General features: G+C 41.7%; 2 protein-coding genes across 3 annotated transcripts in view; one reads left to right on the top strand and one right to left on the bottom strand.

Annotated features, from left to right (window-relative positions):
* The window catches only part of STK32A (serine/threonine kinase 32A), a 118,430-nt gene extending 104,811 nt beyond the window's left edge, over positions 1-13,619 (top strand). The window contains exons 8-12 of the mRNA XM_012807727.1: positions 425-541; positions 2,915-3,040; positions 4,820-4,948; positions 12,920-12,984; positions 13,526-13,619. Coding sequence (XP_012663181.1) covers positions 425-541; positions 2,915-3,040; positions 4,820-4,948; positions 12,920-12,984; positions 13,526-13,619 — 531 coding nt within the window. The remainder of the gene's footprint in view (positions 1-424; positions 542-2,914; positions 3,041-4,819; positions 4,949-12,919; positions 12,985-13,525) is intronic.
* Positions 13,620-22,974: 9,355 nt separating this feature from the next.
* The window catches only part of DPYSL3 (dihydropyrimidinase like 3), a 123,997-nt gene continuing 122,850 nt past the window's right edge, over positions 22,975-24,121 (bottom strand). Inside the window, exon 14 of one of the 2 annotated variants that reach the window (XM_003782064.3) lies at positions 22,975-23,726. In XM_003782064.3, coding sequence (XP_003782112.1) covers positions 23,638-23,726 — 89 coding nt within the window. In that variant the 3' untranslated portion in view covers positions 22,975-23,637. The remainder of the gene's footprint in view (positions 23,727-24,121) is intronic. The other variant, XM_003782065.2, reaches the window with a different exon arrangement.

Below are 24,121 nucleotides of genomic sequence, written 5' to 3'. Positions count from 1 at the left end.
AAAAAAAGGGGGGGGGCAAAACCTTAGATTTCTTTACAATTGACTCTTATATAAGAATTTTGAAACCTCCATTTATCAAACCCTTGTCCGCTATTTAATATAAATGTTTATACAAGTCATAAAACAGTTTCACATCAGCATCTGAGGGACTAATTCGGCCCACTGAAATGTTTTGTTTGGCTCAGTGAAATTACCAACTTTTAAAAATTAATAATATTTTGAAGAAACTATAGATTTCTGGCATCTCTTTTTAAAAATAGGACGTCTGGCAGCACAGGACCACCTTCAGACATGACAATACAAGAGGGTTAGAAATTGATCTTGATACTTCATTGATTGAAAGTTTAGCTTGGAAACATTTGCAAAACAAAACTTGTCTTTTGTGCTATAAAAATGAAGACCCTTACTTCTTCTCTCCCTTAAGAGACCATACCATATTCGCTCCAGTACTTCCAGCAAGGAAATTGTACACATGTTTGAGACTGCTATTGTGACTTACCCTTCTGCCTGGTCACAGGAAATGGTGTCACTTCTTAAAAAGGTAAGAAAGAAGACTGTATGTGAAAAAGAAGTGATAAGAGGAAGCAGGCTTTGTAGTTTTAAGGGTAGCAGTTCGTCTACAGTATTGGGGGCAGTCAGGATAATATATGTTGTTGCAATGGTGTTTACAACTATCACTTTCAAATATGTGGCTTCATTAAATCAACTCCCAATTCCCCTGAGATATTTCAAAACCATCTAAAACTCAATGTATCTAAAATGGAATCCTTAATCTTTCTGTATTTTCTGAATTTCTTCTGACATTCACTCTTTAAGTGACTGGCTCCTCCAGCCATCACTTACACAAGCTAGAAACCAGGAGACATCTGCCAAATCCATACCCAATGCACCACCAAGTTCTGGCACTTAACATTTTAAATATCTTTTGAATCTTTCGCTTCTCTCCATGTTCACTGCTATTTCCCCATCCCAGCAGCCATCAGTCTAGCATTACGGGCTTACCCCCATAGACTTTTGCCATTCAATTCTGTTCCCCACTCTGCCCTATAGTCATCTGTTCAAAGGGCAGGTCAGTGTCTCCCAATTGTTCTTAGTAGATTAAAATAATTAGTATGGTACAAAGGTTCTAACTGCCTCTCAAGCCTTATTTTGGACTTTTGACTACACATAAACCACACTGGCCCTCTTATTTCTTCTCCTTTTGGTTTTTGTTTTGTTTTGTTTTGTTTTTTTGCCTTCATATACCACTCTTCCTCTCACCACAGGGCCTTTGCACATGTGAGTCACTTTTCCTGGAACACCGACTCTACCCTCAGCTCCTCCAGCTTCCTCCTGGAGATCATTACTATTCAGGACTACACGGACTGGTTCTAGGTCCATGAATTGTTTTCTGAGGTCCATTATAAGTATAGAAAGTAAGAAAAACATTTAGAAACATTTGAAGCAATTTGATACTTCTGTAGCATCTAAGTACATGGCCAATGGACTGGTCTCACTGAACAGGGTACAGGTTTCTTTGGATGATGTTAAACTCAAGTCACAAGTTGTCCACAGTGAGGAGTTGCCCACTGGCCATGCACTAGAAGACCACACATTGGTTTCAGTGGTTGGAAGTTAAAACATATAAACAAAAACAACAAAAAACAATTGCCCCTTCTACCTAGCTTAGCTCAAGTATCATCTCCTTGGAAAGCCTTGCCTTGCCACGTAACATTCTCTTTCCTTCATAGCATTTTCACAGTTTAAAAGGATACATAGCATTTGTGTGCTTTTTGGGTTACTGATTGTTCACGTGGGTAGGGACTATGTTTGACTTGTGCATGACGGTATCGCCAGCATGTAACACAGAGCCCGACAGGTGGTAAAATTTTGAAGAAATGAGGTCACTAGCTTCCACTAAATTTTTAAAGTGTCTATGTTCACCAAAAAGATTTTTAAAAAATTATAGGAGGATCTCAACAGTGTATGCTGAATGAGTATGCAAAAGAATGAGGAGCCCCAAGAGGATAAGTTTAGCTTTTGGGTGGGATGGGGGGCAAGAGAAAATTGCACCAATTGTGGTTGATAAGGAAAAAGAACTTTAGGGGCAAAGGATTTAAAATTTGTATCTTTTATTAGGGGTCAAACTTTGAGACATTATTATCAGTGATGCCAAAGATGGAGAAGAGAGAGCTCATTTTCCATAAGCAAACTTTGCTTAGTCCTAAGACAGCCTGCTTCACCTTATAATTATGCCCTGATGTTGAGGTTCTCATCTCCAGGAGTGTGCTCAAGGGCAACTGGAATTTCCTATGTGATCCACACAGGAGATGTGATGTGGGCCCAGTAACGGTTAAGAGGGAAAAAAAAACTTTTATCCCAGTTAGTAAAACCCAGACCTATAACACTAACTTTAGTGATACCTTAACTGGGCCACCCCAAATCTATTTTAGTTGTAAAAATAGCTAAAATTTTTAGTGGGAAATGTGTTTCACTTGTGAAAATATATTACTATATGCCACCTAATATGAGCAGGCCTTTTATTAGATACTTTGTAGAAATGGCTCATTTAATCCTGGTTGCAACCTTTATGTAATAAGTTTATTATTCCTTTTTTTTTATAGATGTGTAAACTGAGGTTTAGAGAACAAGCTTTTACCCGTAGTTAGTAAGTAATGATGTCAAGAACTGAAGATACGTTTTGACTAGTAAGGAAGGTATTTCTACTCATCACGTCACAAAGCTCTGCTTACTGTTCATTCTAGTCTTACGTGGTCAAGTTGACAGTGTTTGTTAATGGGGTGAAGGAAAAGAGGAACCTGAATTGATTCCTTCAGTCCTGCACTTGAAAACACTTGGAGGGAATGTGTATGGTTTTCTATCACCCTAAGTTTTGACCTTTCTCATGATTTTGTTGTTTGTATTCCCTTGGCAGCTACTTGAACTGAATCCAGACCAACGATTTTCTCAGTTGTCTGATGTTCAGAACTTCCCATTTATGAATGACATAAACTGGGATGCAGTTTTGCAGAAGAGGCTCATTCCAGGTTTTATTCCTAATGTGAGTCGATCCTAATAGACCCTTAATAACTCTCATTCAGTGGACATTAGTCTGTGTGCCAGACCCACACATCGTGTCAATGAACGATCATACCACTGTTGTCAGAGAGCCCAAATTCTGGCTTATAGATGAGAAAATTGAGGCACACCCAGGGTAAGTTGGTTACCAAACAACCTAGCAAGTAGTCAATCTGGGATTTTTCTTTTTTTGAGAAAGCCTCACTCTTTTGCCCCTGGTAGAGAGCTGTGCCATCATAACTCACAGCAACCTCAAACTCCTGGGTTCAAGCAGTCCTCTTGCCTCAGCCTCCCCAGTGGCTGGGATGACAGGTACCACGATACCTGACTAGTTTTCCTATTTTTAGTGCAGAAAGGATCTTGCTTTTGCTCAGGCTGGTCTCAAGCTCCTGAGCTCAGGCAATCCACCCAGTTGGGCCTCCCAAAGTGCTAGGATTACAGGGGTGAGCCACCGCACCCCGCCTCAATTTGGGATTCTAATCCAGGTGCATTTGCATCTGGATTCTAGCTTCTCAGCACCTTTTTGTGATATGATTTTATTAGAAACAAGTCCCAGACCCCCAAATAGTTATTTTCATGAATCTATGGATTAAAATAAGTTTTTTCTCTGATTCCAAAAATGTAGAAATTTGTGTCTATGGAGGTCTGTGAGTTAAAGGATTGAAAACTTTTGGGGTTGGGGTGAGGAGTTTATTTTTATCATTCACCCCTCTTCCCTTGCTGCTTCTATTTCAGAGATCTGTATTTGTAAAAACTAATAGTCAAAGAGTAATAATTCCCACTGGATGTGTACCCAGCCCAGGGGCATCTGTGAACTGGTACACAACAGTGGTAAAGGCCACAGTCCAGAGCCTTACTTAGGCCAAGGGGCCCAATGATGCCTCTAGGTCCTGTCTGCCCAGGACCTGAATTTTTGAGTTCAGTTGTGGGGATACTGGATAGAACAGTAGGCTGCTAAAGGGGCCTGTAGAACCAATTCAGAGTTTTCTATTCTTAAGCTCAAGTGAGGTGCTCGCTGTAGTAATCACGTGAAAGTGTGAGCCTTCATGTGAAAGCAGCAGCCGGGCATGCTCCACTGAGGGGGTTGGGGAAAGTGGAAAGGGAGAGGAAGAAGAAAGCAACCTGATGGAATTCTTGGGGTGGAAATCTCCACCTTATAGGGCACCAGGAGGGTGGGGTCAAGTTCTTCCCTGTCTGTTTTGCAGTCTGGTAGGGACAGCGTGGATCATGGTTGGTGTATGACTCAGTGGAGTCTGGGACCACCCCTTGCCTCCTTTCCTCCTGTGTGCAATTAACCATCAATGTTATGCTTCCCTGACTTGATGGGGAATCTGAATCACCTGGGGAGCTTGTTAAAGGACAGGTTCTTAGGCCTTGAATTCAGAAACCCTGATTTGGGAAGTCTGTTTGAAACCTGGGAGGCTGAACAAGCAGCTCAGCTGCCTCTGATCTACCTGGTCATTAGCATTCACTTTGAGAAACACGACCCAAAAGCTCGAACTTTAGAAGAGTAACTGTAATTCAGTTTCCCTTCTTACTCACTAAAGGGAAACTGGAAGTTTAGAAAAATAGACAAAATATAAAGTCAAAGAATATGAAAAACAATGCTGGCAACCAATAATAGAAAACTTAGAGTGGGAACCTCAGCATATTATCCCTAGACCACTCTGTTAAGATGAAGTATTATCTTCTGTGTTAGGTCTGGTGTGTTTTTAGAGTGATACAGGAATCTGAACGCTGAACCAATCTACCTTCCTTACAGAAAGGCAGGCTGAATTGTGATCCCACCTTTGAACTTGAAGAGATGATTTTGGAGTCCAAACCTCTTCACAAGAAAAAGAAGCGTCTGGCAAAAAAGGAGAAGGAAATGAGGAAATGTGATTCCTCTCAGGTAAGCAGGTCTCTGCCAAACTCAGGGTCACTGACATCCTGGCTGCAGTTCATTTGAGAGCTTCTAGAGCAGCGGTTCTCAACCTGTGGGCTGTGATCCACAGGCGCTGTGTTAAAGGGCCATGGCATTAGGAAGGTTGAGAACCACTGTTCTAGAGGGAGATGACCTCAGCACCCTGTGCCTGTGGTTTTATGGAAGGCAAGGAGAAGCTAAACACCCAGGGTGAAAGGGCAGAGTAGGGTTGCCCTGGGGAACCTAGAGGCAGTGTTTCATTCACCTGTGGGCTTTCTCTGTAGAGCTCTGCCATTAACTTAACTCAGCTATTGCACGCTCCCAGCACTTAATTCAAACTTTAGAAATTTCCTAGAAAAGAGACTGTAATTGACAATGTGTAGGTCAGATGACTACCCGTAAAGTTATGGTCAAGGGGCAGGTTTCAAAGCACACACTGGATGTTTTGGGTCCCATTCTTCCTTTAGGAGTCACTGAGAGCAGCCAGCCCTAGGGGTGGTGTCTGTTCTTTGGCATAAGCAGAATTTTGTGATATTAAGGCTCCCTGAAGGAGAAAGTGTCTATTCATAGGAACAAGGGAATTCTTATAGGCCAAGCATTACTGCTGGATTTCAGACTGAATCAAATTAATTTTTGTAACTAAGCATATTATTCTCTATCAGAGTCTGATTTCAGTGCAGAAATTTGCATAGACTCAGTAGGATTTTATACTTATATGTGGTTCTATGCATTACAGTGATAGTGAAGTGATAAACATTTACTTTGCCTCTGATGGTCATCCATCTATCTATGCAAACATCCATTCACCCATTCACTCATTTATCCATTCACCTACCCACCCAACCATGCCTCCATCCACTTATCATCCACCTGTCTACTTACATAGTACCTATGATCTTCCAGGTCCCATGCTGAACACTGGATTTGGAAATAAATAAGATGTATACTTTCTGTGCACAGTGTCATTGTGTTCTCAAATATTTCGTAGTCTGTGGTGAAGACAGCACTGCAGACAAGTAATAAGTGTCTTCAATGTTCTTAATTTCTTTAGTCCTCAGGGGCCACTATGCCCTTTAATGGCCAATTAACCAAAGCCTACATCCCCATCCTATTTGATCACACAACCAGTCTCTTGTCAGATCTCACCATAAAGTGCATTCTAGGGCCCTCTAAGGAGTGCTTAGCTGTGCTACAAACCCAACTCCGTACAGCTTGACACTTTAAGCATCTTCTTCCAATCATCCGTTATTCTTTGGATCACAACCAGCTGCCTCTTCAAACTTGCTCCTTCCTATGACCCTACAGAACTTGGCTCAAGCTGAATCTAGGTGCCTTGGTTAACAGAAAGATCATGAACCTCAAAGTAGTACTCTGTCCTCATTCTTTTATATCAAGGTTTTTTAAACTTGAGGAGTCAGTCTTAGCAGCTTATTTTAATAACTTAGCAGCATATTTAATAATAACATTATTATTATGTGTGTTCGTTCATTCATTCAAATGATTGTAAAGTGCCTGCTGTGTTAGGAAATGTCTCTGGTAAGTTAACCAGTGCTTCCATTAGATAAACAAAGTGCTCTTGGAGTTTACTGGGCCTGAGTGAAGCATGAGGATTAGGCTGGTTCCTCTAGGCTGAGTGGAGGCAGGCAAAGAGACAAGAATTGACAGGAGCATTTCAAGGCCGATATATCCTCAGGATATAGGTGTATCTTCATCAGAGGAAATGCAATGGCAGGTGGTTGCAGACAGTAGGAAATATCCGTGAGTGCTTAAAAGTCTTGTGGCATTATCCTAAAAAGTTTATAAGGAGAAACCTTCACCCCGCCTATTCTGTGTATGAGAAAAAAGTCCTACTGTAATATTCTTTTTTAAACAAATTTATATATTACACACACATATGCATATATACAATCAGCCACATCTAAGAATGGGTTCAACCATTTCAAAATTCCCGAGTGAACTGATTCTCTCTTCAAACTCCTCTATGCTTACAGGATTTATGTTTTTGATGGCAGCTGACCAACAGTGTCATGTTATTTGCTATGTAATTCTAGCATGTAGTGTGCTTAAAGACATACATTCATATATATATATATATATATATTTTACATTCCACATAGGGTCAAGCATAGAGCAGGTGTTCATTAATACTAATTTAAATGAGATAAGACCCCCAAATTTTGTGTTTAAATAAGAAGTTTAGTACAGTTTGTTTTGTTTTTTAACCTCTTCTATAGGAAGAGAGGTGAGAAAGTATTGCTTCAGATGCTTTTCTGAACTACTAAAGATAATTTATAGATATTTACACCCTTGGCGAAAGACATGTAAATGTAAATATTATTAGGCAACACGTTATTAAGTGAGAGAGCCATCCAGCATCCTATACTTGCTAGAAGGTAGAGTTTATGTTCTCAGGATTTAAGAACCATCTCTGATCTAGGAGGCTTAAAAGAGCCTTTATTAGAAATATTTGAGAGATGCTGCTGCTTTTTTATTAATGATGCAGATGATGATTCTTTCAGTGCGATAGTGGTGCAGGGATAAGGGAGAAGGGACATTTTCACCTCTCATCTTGTAATCTTACAGACTTCTTTCACCCACACATCATTAGAAGGTTGTGTGGTGTTTTGAGTCTTAAGGACTTGAATTGCATTAGAGAGTACAGAGAAGAAGGAAGTAGGCTTGGAAAGTGCCACATTTATAATAAGGATTTGAAAAGGGTAGGATTACCCTATTAACATCCAGAACATGGGGGCGTGGAATGATCTGCAATGGTAATTTCCATGAGTTGAATAAACCATGTTCATAAAGCTAGTACCCTGCCAAGGGGCTAGTCTACTCTCTATAGATTTTTAAAAATCTGTTAAATTAGAGTTTACACTCTCCCTCTCTTCATTAAGAGTTGATGGCTTATGAATTCTTTCTGTTGTAAAAAGATTAAGGCAATGTAGTATATTGGTTATTTAATTTCTGTGTGATTGATTAGAACACAATTGATTAAAATGTTAAATCATGTGATCTCTCTAAGCATGGCGACTTCATATACAAAATAGGAATAGTAATAGGACTTACATCCTAGTTTTGTCCTGAGGATGAAATATGATAATGTAGGTAGACATTTAGCATCGTGCTTGCTCCATATTAACTGTTAGATGTGTTAAGTTTTAGATTTATGTGATGCTATAAGCTCATTTTTTTCTTCTTTTTTTTTTCTTTGTGCCACTCATGGCATCTTACTGTAAGGCTTTGCAACTTGCTTGAAGAGTAACTGAGTAAGAGTAAGGCTTTGCAAGTTACTTGAAGAGTGACTGAGACCTGGAGTTACAATAAGGCAGAAGCCAGTATAAGCTCATTTTCATATGATTCCTTGGACTTCTCCTCATCTCAGTCAGTGCGATAGTGGATAGCATCACACTTAAATTGTTTATAAAATTTTTAAAAACCTGCTGGTGTCTGAGTTCCACCCTAGACCAATTAGATCTGAATCTGGGGTGTGGCCCAGGAGATTCTTTATGTGCAGTAATGGTTGGAATACACTGCTATTGAGTCAAGATGTCATTAGGTAGAGGAAAATTACTTGAGTTTTGCATAGTTCCCATGGTGTAGTTTCCTTATTTGTTTAGAGTTAGTGTACCCACTTTGTAGACTTGCACTGAGTAAATGAGCACATGTAAAGTGCTTGGCAAAGGTGTTGTGATGCTTTTCTACTCCACTCCTGACTCCTCACTTCTTTTCTTTTTTTCCTGTGGCTCTTTTATGCCCCTGTTAGATGCCTCTGTTCTTTCTTTGCTTCCAGAATATTCTCCACTTTATCCCTCTCCATTCAGTAAGTTTAAATCAAAAAGACTGACATTGCTTATTGAGACAAATTATCTAAATCCTCTTTTTCTGCCTCCTGACCTTTTTATCTTCTGTAAACCCTTCAGAAATTTCTGATGCCATCTCTGTCTCTGATAGTTTAATCACTGTTTGCAATGCTCATCCCTGGTGAGTCCTACGATTGTTAACCAACATTCCCCTTCTCAGTTATATGCAACCCCTTAGTCTTCTCCCCCTCCCCTCCCCATCTCCTTTCCCCTCCTCCCCCTTCTCCTTCTCCTTCTTTGCCACAAGCCTAGAAGAGGGGCTAGCAATCCAACTAGGACCAGTTTGCATCCTCCCTCTTTGATTTTTTTTTTTTTTTTTTTTTTTGGCTACTCCTTATCCAGTTGACTTATCCAGTTAGCCAGACTTCTTAACCTTTCCAGTTAGCCAGACTTCTTAAACTTTCCCACTTTAAGCAGAGGAAAGAGAGCATGTTGAACAGGAACCCTATAAGGGGCTGGGGTGGGCCTCATGGGGTCTGAAATGTCACACCACACACTCATCTCCAAGTGTGCATTTCATGTTTCTGTTTAAATGAAATAGTTACATGATAGCCAAAAAAAGAAAAAAAAAATCCACTTGGGTTTTTGCATTTTACTTGATTATAACCTTGATTTTTAATGCTAAAAATGTTTTTCCATAAAATCTTGAGGTAAAGTTGCTGCTCCAAGAAGTTATTATCAGATTATGTTTATCCCGTAGCTTCATGTCTCCAAGACTGTTACCAGAAGCCCTCAGGATTACAAATAGTTCAGTTTGAGAATAGAATGAGATATAGCAGAGTCTTCTTCTTTTTGTCCCTTGTTTTGACCCTCAGCCGTTTTCTGTGGGCGTTGTATAATTTCCCCTCCTGTCACCTTAGTAATCACTCAGCAAAGAAAACTCCCTGGTACTTGAGAACTTAAATTTATTCTGAGATTTATGTAAGAGGGACTTTACCTAACAAATGCAATCCGTGTAACCTGGTTTCTTGTATCCTCAATGAGTCCCCAACAAGTAAAAAAAAAAAAAAAGATAATCCAAACAGACACATTTATAGATCAGAATATTGAAATGAATGTACAAACGGAAAAGACAAAAAAAAATTTTTAAATGAGGTGAATGATTTCTTTTTAGAGAAGAAAAATTTAGAAATACTTTGTTGGAGACTTTGAAAACATTTGATGAGTCTTACCCTGTCCCAAGATTAATAATAATCATTTTTTTGAGGTCAAATTCTTTTCACTATGATCAAAAAATCATCAAAACATATGGAAAGCAAATAAAGAAGAAAAAATAAAGAAGGCTTTTATGACCAACACTGAAGTCTATTAATCAACTCCAGTACAGTTGCTGAAGGGAATATTCTCTCAAGATTCAATGTGGAGAGATGTTTTTAGGCTATTTACAAAATCCAGCTAGAACCTACAAATGCAAGTTACCATAATACTAGTATTTATACTATTGTTGAATTGAAAAATGAAAAATTGAAAAATGTATTAGTCTCTTATATCATGTAGAAAACAAAAAAGTTATAAACTGTGGTTACAACAATACTAGCTTTTCTAATTGTCCAGTATACTTACCTTTATTGGAATCTCTCCTTCTTCTCATAGCTTCAGAATGCTGTCTAGTGTCCTTTCATTTCACCTTGCAAGGCAGATCCAGTGGTGATGAATTCCCTTAGGTTTGTTTACTGGGAAATGTCTTAGTTGTTCCCTCACTTTTCAAACACAGTTTTGCTAGATATACAATTCTTGGTTGATAGAGTTTTCTTCTTTAGCATTTTGAATAGATCAGCTCCCTACCTACCAGCTTCCAAAGTTTCTGATGAGAAATCTGCAATCATCTTACCAAGAACCTCTTATAGGTGATGAGTTGCTTCTCTCTTGCTGCTTTCAAGATTCTCTCTTTTCTGTCTTTGGCTTTAGAAAATTTGATTATAATGTGTCTGAGTGGGTCTCTTTGAATTTATCTTCCTTGGAGCTCACTGAGCTTCTTGGCTCAGTGTTCATTCTTGAGTGTTCATTCTCTCATCAGATAGACTTTCTGTTTCTTTTCTTTCCTCCTTCTGGGACTTCCACAATGCAAACACTGTTCTGCTTGATAATGTTCCACGTGCCTTTTAGGCTGTGTTCACTTTTCTTCAATCTCTTGTTCATTCTGTTCCTCAGATTCAATAATTTCCATTGTCCTATTTTCAAGTTTGCTGCTGATTTTTTTCCTTTGCTTGCTCAATTCTGCCTTTCAAGCCCTATAGTTAATTTTTAAGATTTCAGTTGTTGTACTTTTCAGCTCCAGAATTTCTTTTAGGATTATTTCTAAATTTTATACCTCCTTATTAACATTTTTATTTGTTCACATTTCGTTCCTTTAGTTCTTTGATCACCTTTAAGATAGTCATTTTAAAGTCCTGTCTTAGATCTGCTAATGAGTATTTTTTTTTTTAGGAATAGCTTCTGTTGATTTATTTGTGATTTATTTTCTGTGAATGTGCTACACTTTCCTATTTCTTTGTATGATTTACTATTTTTTTTGTTGTTGTTGTTAACAACTGGACATTTGAATCTAAGGTAGTACCTCTGAAAATCTGATATTCTCCTCTCCCAGGATTTACTGTTGGGTATTATTGTTTTTATTGGGGGTTTTGATTGTTTATTTTTAGAGATGAGAGTCTTACTCTGTTGCCAGAGAAAGTCAGGCTGGAGTGCAATCTTAGCTAATAGCTCACTGCAGCCTTGAACTCCTGGCCTCAAGTGATCTTCCTGCCTCAGTCTACAAAATAGCTACTAGTACCACAGGCATGCACCATCATGCTTGGCCAATTTTTAAAATTATTTTAGAGATGAGGTCTTACTGTGGTACACAGACAGGTCTCAAACTCCTAGCCTCAAGTGATCCTCTGGCCTCAGCCTCCTGAGTCTCTGTGATTATAAACATGAGCCCTAGGACCTGGCTTGTTTTGTTTGTTTTGTGTTTATGGTTATAGGCTGTCTCAATGCCAAGGATCAGTCTGAGCTGAGGTGGAAACTTAAGATCTTCTTAGGTCTTTTCTGAGCCTGTGCCTTTTCCCAGGCATACGTATGTGGTCACTTTTTCATTTTCCCTATATATGTAGTTGTTTTTTGAAATGCTCTAGACTTTTTTTTTGAGAAAGTGTCTTGCTGTGTTGCCCCAGGCTAGAGTGCCATGTAATCAGCCTACCTCACAGCAACCTCAAACTTCTCGGTTCAAGTTCTTCTGGCTCAGCCTCCCAAGGATCTTGGACTATAGGCACCTGCCACAATGCCTATATATATGTGTGTATATATATATATATATATTTTTTTTTTTTTTTTTAAATCACGTTTAGTAGAGACAGGGTCTGGGTTTTCTCAGGTTGGTCTTGAACACCTGAGCTCAAGGGATCCTCCCATTCGGCTTCCCAGAGTGCTAGTCCCTGAGCCACCGCACCTGGCCTGAATGCTCTCGTCTTTAATATACGATGCCCCAAAGGGGGATAAGAGACAGAGGGAAAGGACACAGCCTCTTTAAATCTCCTAGAAGGCACTTCCCCTTGAGGGAGAGTGGCTTGCAACAATGCAGGAGATGCAAAAACAGTGGCCACCAGCCTCTTTGTCTGCATGTCTGTGATCAGAAGCAACAATTAGAGATCAGAGCATAGGTCCTCAGGATTGGGAGAACATGGTTCTTATTTCCTACCCTCTACACAAGCTGCTCTGGCAACATGCATGTGTATAGCTCCCTCCTATGAGGCTGGAGGATGGGAGATGTGTTGCTATGACTGTGCTGAGAGCTCAAATTGATTATAATTAGCTGCACTTTGCCATGCAGACCTTCCCCTGAACATTGCAGGTCTTCAGTAGACTGCAGAGTTCTAAAATAGTTACATCAGACAGATTCTTCCAGTGCTGTTATTGTTCAGGTGGGGAAACAGATTCCTGGCCTCGTCTGCATCTCCCCCGGATCTTCCTCATGTAGCTTCCCTTTTGAAAACAATTTGGTATTTCTTAGATTTGGGCTATTCACTGAATAGATAACTGAGTAGATCACTGACTATTTGATAATTCTCATTTGCCTAACTGTACCTCTGGTTTGTTTTCATTACTCCCATGGAAGACATGTCTTCTTCAAGAGCACCTTGAGTCTGTTCAGAAGGAATTCATAATCTTCAACAGAGAAAAGTAAGTAGTTCCTGGGAAAACAGAAAGCTCAGAAAATGATGGAGTTGTTTGGTCAGGCTTTACTTACATAGATTAATGTTTTAACATTAATTTTTTATTTCTATCACAAACATGATGCCTATCCATCATAGAAAAATTGGAAAATTGGGGCCGCACCTGTGGCTCACTGAGTACAGTGCCAGCCCCATATACCAGAGGTGGTGGGTTCAAACCCGAACCCGGCCAAACTGAAAAAAAAAATTAAAAAAAAAAAAGTAAAAATAAATAAATAAATAAAAAGAAAAATTGGAAAATTCAGCAACTTTAAAAATATTTTTTAATGTATTTAAAAACTTTTAATAGGTAAATAATCCTAGAGTCAAGTTTTTATTTATGGGAAGGCCAGAGACATTGGGATTTAAATATCTCGATCAATGGTGTTTTTAAGATTTCCTTGGCTCATCCTTTTTCCTAATAATTTGTTGGGTTTACTGCTATTTTAAAAACATAAACCTTTTTTTTTTTTTGAAAGAATAAAACCATCTTCTTTTTTCTTTTTAAGAGTAAAAAAGGACATTACTAAAAAGCAAGCACATCTAGCCTTGGAACAAACCAAAGACCCACAAGGAGAGGATGGCCAGAATAACAACCTGTGAAGCCTGCAGCATCTTCCCGGGCACTTCTGATTATCCACACCCACAAGAGCTGACGGTAGTTCTCACCACTCTACACCTCATGACTTAGAAATGTGAGCGAACGTCTTCCTAAGGAGGCAGCAGGATGCAGTGAGGAGTCCTGGGCCCGAGCTCCGGGATCTAGTTTCACCGCTAACTAACTGCGTGATCTTGAGCAAGTCACTTAACCACTTTCTCTACTTCAGTTCATTTATATAAAACGGGAGGGTTATTCTAGAGGAGCCATGCCCTTCCTGCCTTTTTAGAGCTACAATTGTTATTTGAAACAGCCTTTATTTTAAAAGGAATATTTACATGTAGATTTATTTTTCCATTCCTTCTAATTCCACAGTGACAAAATGGGCAAATGGACACAGGACACAGTGAGACTTTTCAGACCTAGAAAACTTCTAAAAAGGTCAGAGTCACCAGGCCCAGCTAGAGATAGCAATAAGGAATTCCATCAAGAGGAAATGAAATGGGATCAGATTAAAAGTAGCATAGATTTATGAGGGCTCGCAGTGGTGTGCTGGAGTCAGCCTCACATCAGCCAGCAGGAGCCTGCTGTGCCTATCACTGTGCAGCTCCCTCTTGGTGATGTGAAGTTGTTACCTTGGAGTTGGTGATTATGGGAGTATTTGCATTATGGAAAATAGCAGATGCTACAAATCAAGACTTATTTTTTCCTCCTCCTAGCAAGGCGGTAGCTAAATATTAGCACACCATTTCTCCTCTTTCCAATAACCATGTTCCTTGAGGGCTAGTTGTCCTTTGAGGGTTAGCAGAGACCTAGCTGGAGAGGATCAGCCACATGAAAGCATGTCCACCTTGCGATTCAGAGAAGTTGCATCATACACAGGGGTCATATTCTAAGTTAGAAGTGAATTTAGAAGATAGTAAAATTTACCCTTGAAAAATCCTTCAGATTACCTATAATGTATGGGAAGTATCTTTCCTGAGTGAAGCCCAGTGCGGTAGAGTAGTCACCCTTCAATAATGAAACAAGTCATTGTTTTTATTTTGTTTCCATTTTGTTCTTTATTTTTACTTTTGGTCTCATTTTAGCTAATACCAGATGAACTAAAATGTCGAGCAAATTGCACACATCTTCATAGACTAGAATTACTCTTAGAGCAGTGAGATGCTCACACATCTGAGCAGTGTAAGTTCATGGAGACGAAGAGACCAGTGGTATCATGTCTCCTACTTGTGCTTCCTGTAGGGATGGCAGGTAGAATTGCCTAATTATTTAAAATATCATTGACGTGTCACTCTTTCTGTTTTTGATATTTTATTTATTGATTTTCCAAGCACAACATTTGATTCGCCTAGGAGAAGATATGCATATGATGTAACTCCACTCTACTGATACACAGATCTTTGCAGAATGATTTTTGACAACCCACAGATGCCACTGGGTAGGGTCAAGAAGTGAACCAGCTTAGTGGGGACTTTTCTGAGCACTCGACTGCTCCCATCACCTACACCTGTCCTTACTGCTCACAGAGAGAATAGGCCTCTCTGAGATGGCAGTAACAGGCAACAGGGAAGAGCAGACTCATACCCATTTGTAAGCCAGACAGGTGGAAACAGCACTAAGAGAGATGGTGGCCTGCTACCAGAGACTCATCTAGAAAGGAGGTCACACTGCGGCATCCACGTGTGAGCAGAGAGCCAGAGCTAAACTTTAACTTGTTTACCTTTGCTCCTCACTGAGCGAACAGGCCCAGAAATTCTTACAGAGCTGTGAAATAGTGCCTCTCTCTGATAAAAGCAACCATATTTTTTGTTAAAGAATTAAAAGCCAGCTTTTTTGCTCTGTTTGTTTGATTCCTTTTCTCTATAGTTTCCCCACACTATTTGTCTGTGCTATTTTCCTTATCTCCAAACTGTGTCAATGCTGAGCACTGGCCCTGCCGCAGTTTCAGAGAGGGGGTGGGTCAAAAAGAGCTGCCTGAGAAAGTGGCCAGATTCTGCTCCAGGCTGGTCACCCCAGGAGTGTCAGGCGCCGCTTGTGTGTTCACCAGCTTCCATCTCTCACGGGTTGTGACTCCAGCCATGATGCACTGTGGGCTTGCCTCCCTAGTCACCCAGTTCCTCCTCTTTCTGTGACCTTGTTGGCATCCTCCCGAAGGAGAGGCTTTGGGAAACTTTTCTGTTCTCATGCTTATTACCAAAGGGCACTGGGACAATAAGGTTTGCTGTCGCCCTGAGAGCGAATCTTTAGTGCCATTTCACATCTATACAACTTACAGTGAGAACAAATACAATTTCTGTGGTCTGACTCCTCAGTTTTTATTTCCATTAAGTTGCTTCAGCGCCTAAAGTTCTTCTATGGGGCTTTCAGGAACCTTGGACACACTGATTAGAGACCAGTGTCAGAGAGTAAGATGGGTTTCAATCCTAGCCAGGTGGCAGACACACAATGTGTGTCAAGTTAGACAAGAAAAACCACTGTATCTGACATCGCACTTCCTACCCCCGTGCATTTTAAATACAAGAACAAAAAAGGTTTCTCAAAATTAAAACCTTTCTTAAATCTTTCTGGTTACTGTTAGTTGTTGAAATCAGATCCTTTGGTTTTATTCCATTACTTGAACTAAAAGAAACATGTTCCCCATATTCCCAGCTGGAACAGAGCTCACCTAAAACTTGTGACAACCAAGGCTCAGGGCTGAGAATTTTGAAAACTGGGATGACTGTTAGATGTTCTGTCTGGTGTCCCTGAATCTTTTTCTTCTGACAACTTCCTGCCTTACCTAGGCAGAGCATCTGAAAAGGCTGCGCAGGCTTTGAGGTCCAGGAGCACCTGATTATAACGCTCTTGCTCTGCAGCAGGACTGCCCCCTCCTCCAGTGTATTTTTGCGGATCTCTAGCGATGAGCAGGGCAGTTGCGCCTTGCCACCTCGGCCACTATCTGAATTCCATGGAAGAAAACGCTCTGCTAACGGCTGACCCTCCTCCACGCAGCACTGGTTCTGCCTGAGGTCACTGTTAGGGCAGGAAGGAACATCAGCAGCCCAGAGCAGCGCCACATTAATCCCATTAAGTCATGGTTTGGCTTCTTCTGATAGGAAAGTTTTAATCAGAAGCAACTAGACTTTGTATCATCATGGCTTTTGTAGTTTGGATAAATAGATAAATATTAATAACTAGGAAGAAAGGGTACTAATGCAGCTAGCAGGGACCAGTGTTGCTGCTTGTGGCTGACCTAGGAACGCTCAGGCTTTCGTGCTTCAAAAGCTGAAATGAAAAGCGTTGTGAGTTTGTTTCAGTACCCTGTTGTCCCTATATTCTGTCTATACAAAACCCTGTTTCCTGCTCTGTCTGCCTGTGAAGACTGTTTGTATAAACACAGTGTGTCTGATTGGTATTAAACACTGATATTAAAAACCCAAACTTCACTTGTCTGGCAGTGCTTGAATGGAAAACAAGCGCTGGTGTTGAGCTGTAGCATCTGTAACAGAAATGTGCCTACGTGTATTTATTAAAACGTCTTCTGTAAACCGTAAGCCACTGACCCTTCTTTGTCAGTTCTCTGTGTATTTAATTGTTTTCCCTGGAAGTAGCCCTGGGGTTTTGGCTAAAGTTACCTGCTCTTAATTTCTATTCCTGCGAGCAATGTCCCTTACCAGAGACAAGCTAGTGCTAAGATGAGATGATGTTCGATAACTATGGAATGAAGTGCAAATTAACTGATCCATATGTATAAAAACTAAAAAAAAAAAAAAAAGCAAAAAATCTCCCCTCCCCCAAACCAACCACTCTGGCATTCATGTCTCAGGGAACGTACCCTGCCTTTCACCGTGACCCGCAGTCCCTGGGCAGTCTGTGCACCTTTCTTCAGCACCCTGCCTTCCTACCCTCCGCATCTTTGTCCTGTCCCATTCCATACACCTAAGCAGAAGGCAGATGTTCCAAGGCCCATGATCTGGGCCAGGAAGGTGGCAGGCAGCTTAGAATTCCTGCAGCAGGCATAAGAGAATAAGGGGACCTGCCAGCTTCCTCTCAAACCCACAGTAGCTCAGCAGCCCACACACCACTGGCTCCCTGGGCTCGTCCTGCAGTGAGGGAGCTCTCACATGCTTTGTGGACTCTCAAAGCCTGCTTGCCAAGTACCCTGTTGGCCGAGTCTTGTGCTGTCTGGTTCTGTTCCTAGCAGCCGTCTGAGCAAAGGGTGGGGCCTGGAACTCTTTAGACTCTGAACAGTACCTGCCTTAAGTGTGTGATCTCATTTTTGCATGTTGCTCTGACCCTCTTTTCCATCTCCTGCTCCTGACAAATTGGTGGTCAGAAAGCTCATTCCAGGAAGTTCTTTGGAACCAGAGGGCCCTTGTTATTTCTATTCAGTGTTCTCCTTCCTTACCTGGTCAGATGTGACTCAGCCGCTGAATACCTTCTGCCCAAAGGAAGAGGTGTGAAAGTTAGTCAACATGTATCTTTTACCGACTTTCTGACTTTTTTTTAAAGCTTCTTTGTCTTCTCTAGAGTCCTGAGTTCCTTTTTGATGCTGACTGTTCCGTTTAAACTCACTCAAGTCCTCAGCAGAGCTCAGGAGCTGCTTTGGTTACTTGCAGGGAGTGGAGTTTCCCTAGTCCTGAGCCATAGAAGACTATGGACCAAAGCTTACTAAACATCAAACCTTGAACTTTAACTGTAAAATCATTAATTCTTTACGCAGTCAAGGTAGCTTTCAGTCTGATTTCTGGGCTTTTGTGTTCAAAGGTGTCAAAGGCATTGTTTTTGTCAAACTAAGAGGGGCTTGCCACGTATAAAAGCAATTAACTGGGAGTTGCCATGCCCTGGTTCTCTGATTTCCTTCCCCACCTGTCCCAACCTATATACACAGACGCATCACTGAGCAAAACATTCATGCCCTGTAGGCTTGAGAATGGTGCCATAGCCATTGCTGGTTTTGTCTTCCTAGTATCCATCCTTTTTGGCATCACAAATTGATTTTCTCTGAGAAGTTATTGAGAGTCCAAATGGTTCACAGGGCTCAGGGCCTAGGTATGTGATAGTCAATTTGTCCCATGTTTTCTTCAGCCATGGTCACTAGTTCAATGAACAAGTGCCCCAAACCAGACCAATCAGAATCAGTTTTTTCAGCTAGAATTTTCAGGGACTCTCTCACCATCCTCTGAGCTCACTAAGCAGGCAAAATGAAGCCTGGAGGTACTGGTGGCCAGTTCTGCCCCCACGTGTGGAAAGAGCTTTCTTAAGAAGGAAGCACTTACTAAAGGCACACAGGGCCAAGAAGGAAAGAAGCCACATTCTGACATCAGTTCAGTATTAGTCCCAGTTACACAGGAGTCCACCACAATTAATTCCTGCACTTTTTGGATGTATCAGACGTTAAAATTCTCCTTTCCAACTAGGCACAGTAGCTTATGGAATGTAATCGCAGTACTCTGGGAGGCTGAAGTGAGAGGATCTTTTGAGCCTAGGAATATGAGAACAGCCTGGGCAACATAGCAAGACCCCATCTCTACCAAAAAAATAAAAATTAGTGGCTCAGCACCTGTGGCTCAAGCAGCTATGGTGCCAGCCATATACACCTGAGCTGGCAAGTCAAATCCAGCCCAGGCCCGTTAAACAACAACGATGGCTGCAACCAAAAAATAGCTGGATGTTGAGGCGGGTGCCTATAATCCCAGCTACTTGGGAGGCAGAGGCAGGAGAATCACTTGAGCCCAGGAGTTGCAGGTTGCTATGAGCTGTGATGCCACAGCACTCTACCCAGGGTGACAGCTTGAGGCTCTGTCTCAAAAATAAATAAATAAATAAATAAATAAAAATTAGCTAGGTGTGGTGGTACATGCTTATACTCCCAGCTACTCAGGAGGCTGATCCTCACCTCTGTTCAAGGTTGCACTGTGCTACGACCAGGCCACTGTAATGCAGCCTGCATGAGAGGAATGAGCCCTCATCTTTAACAAATAAATAAATTCCCTTTTTCATTATTTTCCCCCCTTTAAATTAGTCTAACCTTTGCAATGAGAAAAATGACCCACACAAATTTGAACTGGATGCGATAGTGTTTCTCCAAAAGGGCTTAGTATAAAAGGTCTGGTAGGACTGATGTTAAAAGATGATATAGAAGGGTTCAGAAATCAAAAAAGTTTGAGAACCCTGAATGGGACAAAGTTTGAAACACTTTTTATTACAGAATTTCTCAGACCCTTCAACATGCTGGTATGTACCTTATAGCTCTCAGAAGGGTAGAGAAAGCAAATAATCCCTTTGAACACCCATTCGACTCCTTGGGATTGGTTTGCTAAAGGATATATGTAGTACTTTGGCACAAGCTTAGTTTGAGTTTTTCTCCAAAACAACCTAAGAGTAGGGCTTTAAGGAAATGCAAATCCTTCCCCTCCAGAAAAACAAAACAAAACAAAAGTCCTTATACTTTGAGGCTCTATTCTTGACTCAGGTAAAATTTTGTGATCCATAGGAAAAAAACCTTAATCATTCTCTAAAGTTTCAATAATAGTCATCAAAATCTGGAGCCCAAACAGCGCAACCTCAATGAAGACAGAACTCCCCCCACCCAAATGTTCTTCAGAGAATTCTGCCATCATCAGATCCGCTGCTGCCACTACCTAATTCAGTATATCGTGCAATTATAATCTTTTGGGTGAAATGGCACATCACACACAGAGGAAGACCGGAGAACAACATGGGTAATTTCATAGTTATTTTAATAACCAGGTTTACATTAACAGTCACTTAATGAACTTTTGTTTTCTTTAATCTCAGCTAAACTCAAAACACAGTTTTCTTCACGGTTCAAACCAAACAGCTCTGTACGTTCCGGAGCTGCCTCACAGCTAGCACAGATCACGGGAGGTTTACAGTCTGTCCATATCCACCAGACACAGAACTGAACACCCACACACCAGGTTTCAAAGAGGAAACTGACAATGAACGCTGGCTGCCCGGGACAGCCCCGGAGGGGATCTGGGACTCAAGCTGGTGTTTTTTCCAGGGACGGCAGCCTGGAAAGCTGTGGCAAGAACCAAAGCTAGGAGTCATCACCCTGCTGGAAAGGACTTTGCAGGGTGAGCAAGAGCCCAGGGTTAGGCCTCAGGCCTTTGGGGAAGAACATGACACTCTGGGGGTAGCCATGAAGAAAAAGGTCATAGGATGACTGGACTTCAAAGAAAACCCACTTTGGGGATGACTATAATCCTGCTCTTTCTAGAAAATCTAGAAGCGAAAGAAATAGCTCTACTATGGTGGCTGATTTGCCAGTTTCACAAACACCTCTTCTACTCCTCAAGCTGGTGGCCCTCTCAGAGCGAACAGTGATTGCCATCCGGGTTTAGAAATAATGTGAGGAGGCCAGGGGACTGGGCGGGGGGAGGTGGCAGGGACATACTCAGAGAGGGGCGGGCCAAGGGATGAAACGGCAAAATGATAGCTCGGGACTGAGACAGAAGGCCCATGTGCCTTCCCACTTCCCGATCAGGTGCCAGTGAACTTGGAGAGGGCCACGGCTCACCATCGTTTTCTTTTCCTAAACTCTTTGTACAGGGCTGTTTGATGCGACGTATGGAACAGAACAAATCTGAATAGAGATTTTAACTCAAGCAACATATCACTCAGTACTCAATGTTAAGAAAATGGTGGCAGTTTCTCTAGGTATTCTCAGGAATTTCTATGCTTGGAAAGTCAGCATAGTAAGTGAAGAAGAGAGGCCTCCTTAGATGGTGCCCATCCCGAGGACATGAAGGGGTTGTTCCTACAGCTTGGAAAGCTTGTGTATAATATAAAGATCTGTTGTGGAAGTCCCAAGTGCAGTGCAGATAACGTGTTTGGCCATGGAAGATTTCTCTTCATGGCACAGAGAAATCGTGGAGGGAGGAGCAGATGGTGCACAGTGGATGCTCAGAGCTGAGTTTATTTACCTGTCTTTCCCTCCATCTGGTGGTTATGGCTGGAACTGCAGCCTATCCTAAAGCCCAGCCCAGCCAATGAGGTATATGCTTCCCATCTGGCAAACTCCCTCTGAGTACAAAAACTGTCATTCCTAGCTCTAAGATAGGCCCCCCAAATCTCTGCATTGTAAACTAACAGCTACATTTTCCATTTTCCAGAAAAGCACCATGAAAGCCTTAAAATAGCAACATTCTCCATTATGAGTGGAGAAAAAGGCTTTTTCATGATTAGAAGCTTGCTAGTAGCTTGCTAGGGCAAATCCTCTTCCTTGGCTACTTCCAAATTCCTTTGTAGTGAGGTGTTGGCTTTTCTCTAGTCTTCAACTTTTAGAACTTGCAAAGATAATGGTTTCTCCTAAGCAATCCTAAGTTGTATGAGCCCTGCTCTTCTTTCTCTCTCTCTCTCTCTTTTTTTTTTTTGGCAGTTTTTGGCTGGGGCTGGGTTTGAACCCGCCACCTCCAGCACATGGGGCCAGTGCCTTACTCCTTTGAGCCACAGGCACCACCCTCTTCTCTTTAAAATACTTAGTACACAGGGCTACAGGTTCTGCTAGCTGGATCCCTCAAGGCACAGAGGTAGGATTTCCAGGTTGAATATATTTTTTCTGCAAATGGGTGTCTTGGTTCTACACATCCTCATCTTGCTCACAGAATTTGTTCCAAAGTTGAATTTTCAGAAGTCAACTGTGAGAGGCAAGGCAGATGCGAATACTCTATGCTAATTTCCCTCAGGCAATCCATTGGGAAGGCTCCCTCATGCAGTTTCCACTCACCCCGGGAATGCTGGTACTGAGACAAAAAAATTCCCCAAAGGCTCTGCTCAAGAGAGGGGAAACCCATGGTTTAGAATGGGAAAACCAGAGTCACAAATGTGCTTCCTTCCCTCAGGACTGGCTTTCCCAAAGCCCTGCTTGACCCCAATAAAATGAGATTCCCTATTAGTAGTAAAAGATAGGGAATGCCTAATAAAATCAATTCTAAAAAAAAAAGAGAGAGAGAGAAAGATCCTATTATTAAGGGCCCTCAGGAGATCAAGAGAATCAAGCATTCACCACTGTCAAGAGAAGCCCTTCATTCTGGCCCATTTAAGCTAAAATCCTAACTTGGGATGCGGAAGCATGCTGCTCTTTTTGGTTTGCAAAGACAGCAGAGAGGAGCTCTTGCCATGTTTAGAGAGGGGTGTCTTTAAACTGTCGTTATCCTCACCATCACCACCACCAGCTGTTGGCTTTTAAGAGCACCAGAGGGCCAGGGAGGGCGAGAAGAGAGGAGGAGAGGTATCACCTGCTCCTCCCCTGCCTGGCCTTTCCAGCCCCGGAACAAGGAGGATTTGGAAGCAACACTGAGAAAGAGGCCTGAGCAAACACTGGCACAATCAAGCAGGTGGAAGAAATGAGTTGGGTTTTGGCATTTTAATAAATGTTCAAAGAAACAAAATCTACTAGGAGGGGACGTGACAAAGTCCAGAAACCAAAGACTTCCTGCCTTCTCTACCCCAAGGGACCCATACCAAAGGGACAGCTGTCACAAGTGGCCATCTCCCATGGAAATTAACGTATGTCATCAACACAATACACAACACCCTTTGCTCTCACCTGGCCCACCCACCTCCCCCCTCCACATCCAACCCCAGCCCCTCTGCACCCTCCACCTTGCTCCGGGCCCCCACCACCCGCTCTCCCCAAATAATCTGTGTCCCTTTTGTCCATTTCCCTGACATCCAGCTTTGCCTGTCCCCTTGTCGTAAGATGCAGCACTACACACGCTCTCAACACTATAATAATATAGCAGACTCTTTTACCGCAATGGCCTGTCCGATTGCATGCATGTAAATGGGGGAGGGGCCAAAAAAATCAAGGCTATGCATAAACAGAAAACAAAGCAATATTCGTAAAGCTAGGCAAGCGAGCATAACATTGGAGAAACATAAGGCTTGAGGCTTGTTGATTCTTTAGATCGCAACTGTTTGGATTCACTTTCCTTCTTAAATATCGGTGTACCATTTTGGCTTCAAAAAAATCTCTTCTTGCTTCTGCCCCTCTCTTTGGGGAGGGGTTGCTTAACTCAGGGATGTGATATTAGAACGGCCTCCGGGGGGCGCCACGATGCGCTTGCTGGCTGAGCGGACCCCTTCATCCACTTGGGTGCCTGCAGTTGGAAACAAATTCCCAGCGAGAAAGAAGGGAAGGACAGGGGTGTGGGCAAGAGATAAACTGGATTAATTTTAAGAATGCAAGACATGAGGTGCCCTCCTGGCCTCACCTCCCTGCATACTTCCATTCCAGTCTGTCAGCCGTTCTAGACTTTTCATGGGCTCCGCAAAACTACTCTCTAGTAGGAAAAGCCCAGATCTTATCTAGATTTCCTCTGCCCCTCAGCATAATAATAATATTAGGAAGATGAACAATGATAGTGACATGAAAAATAACTGCTTAGATTCACTGTGGCAGACAATGTTTTAAGCACTTAACAGAGTATCAAATGTAATCCTCCCCACCCTGGTTTGAGAGGAACTCTACTGCCCCTGTTTTACTAAAGAGATT

The sequence above is a fragment of the Otolemur garnettii genome, unplaced genomic scaffold (genome assembly GCF_000181295.1).
Source record: "Otolemur garnettii isolate 467f Iridium unplaced genomic scaffold, OtoGar3 scaffold00003, whole genome shotgun sequence".
Lineage (NCBI taxonomy): Eukaryota > Metazoa > Chordata > Mammalia > Primates > Galagidae > Otolemur > Otolemur garnettii.
This window is presented reverse-complemented; position numbering and strand designations above follow the sequence as displayed.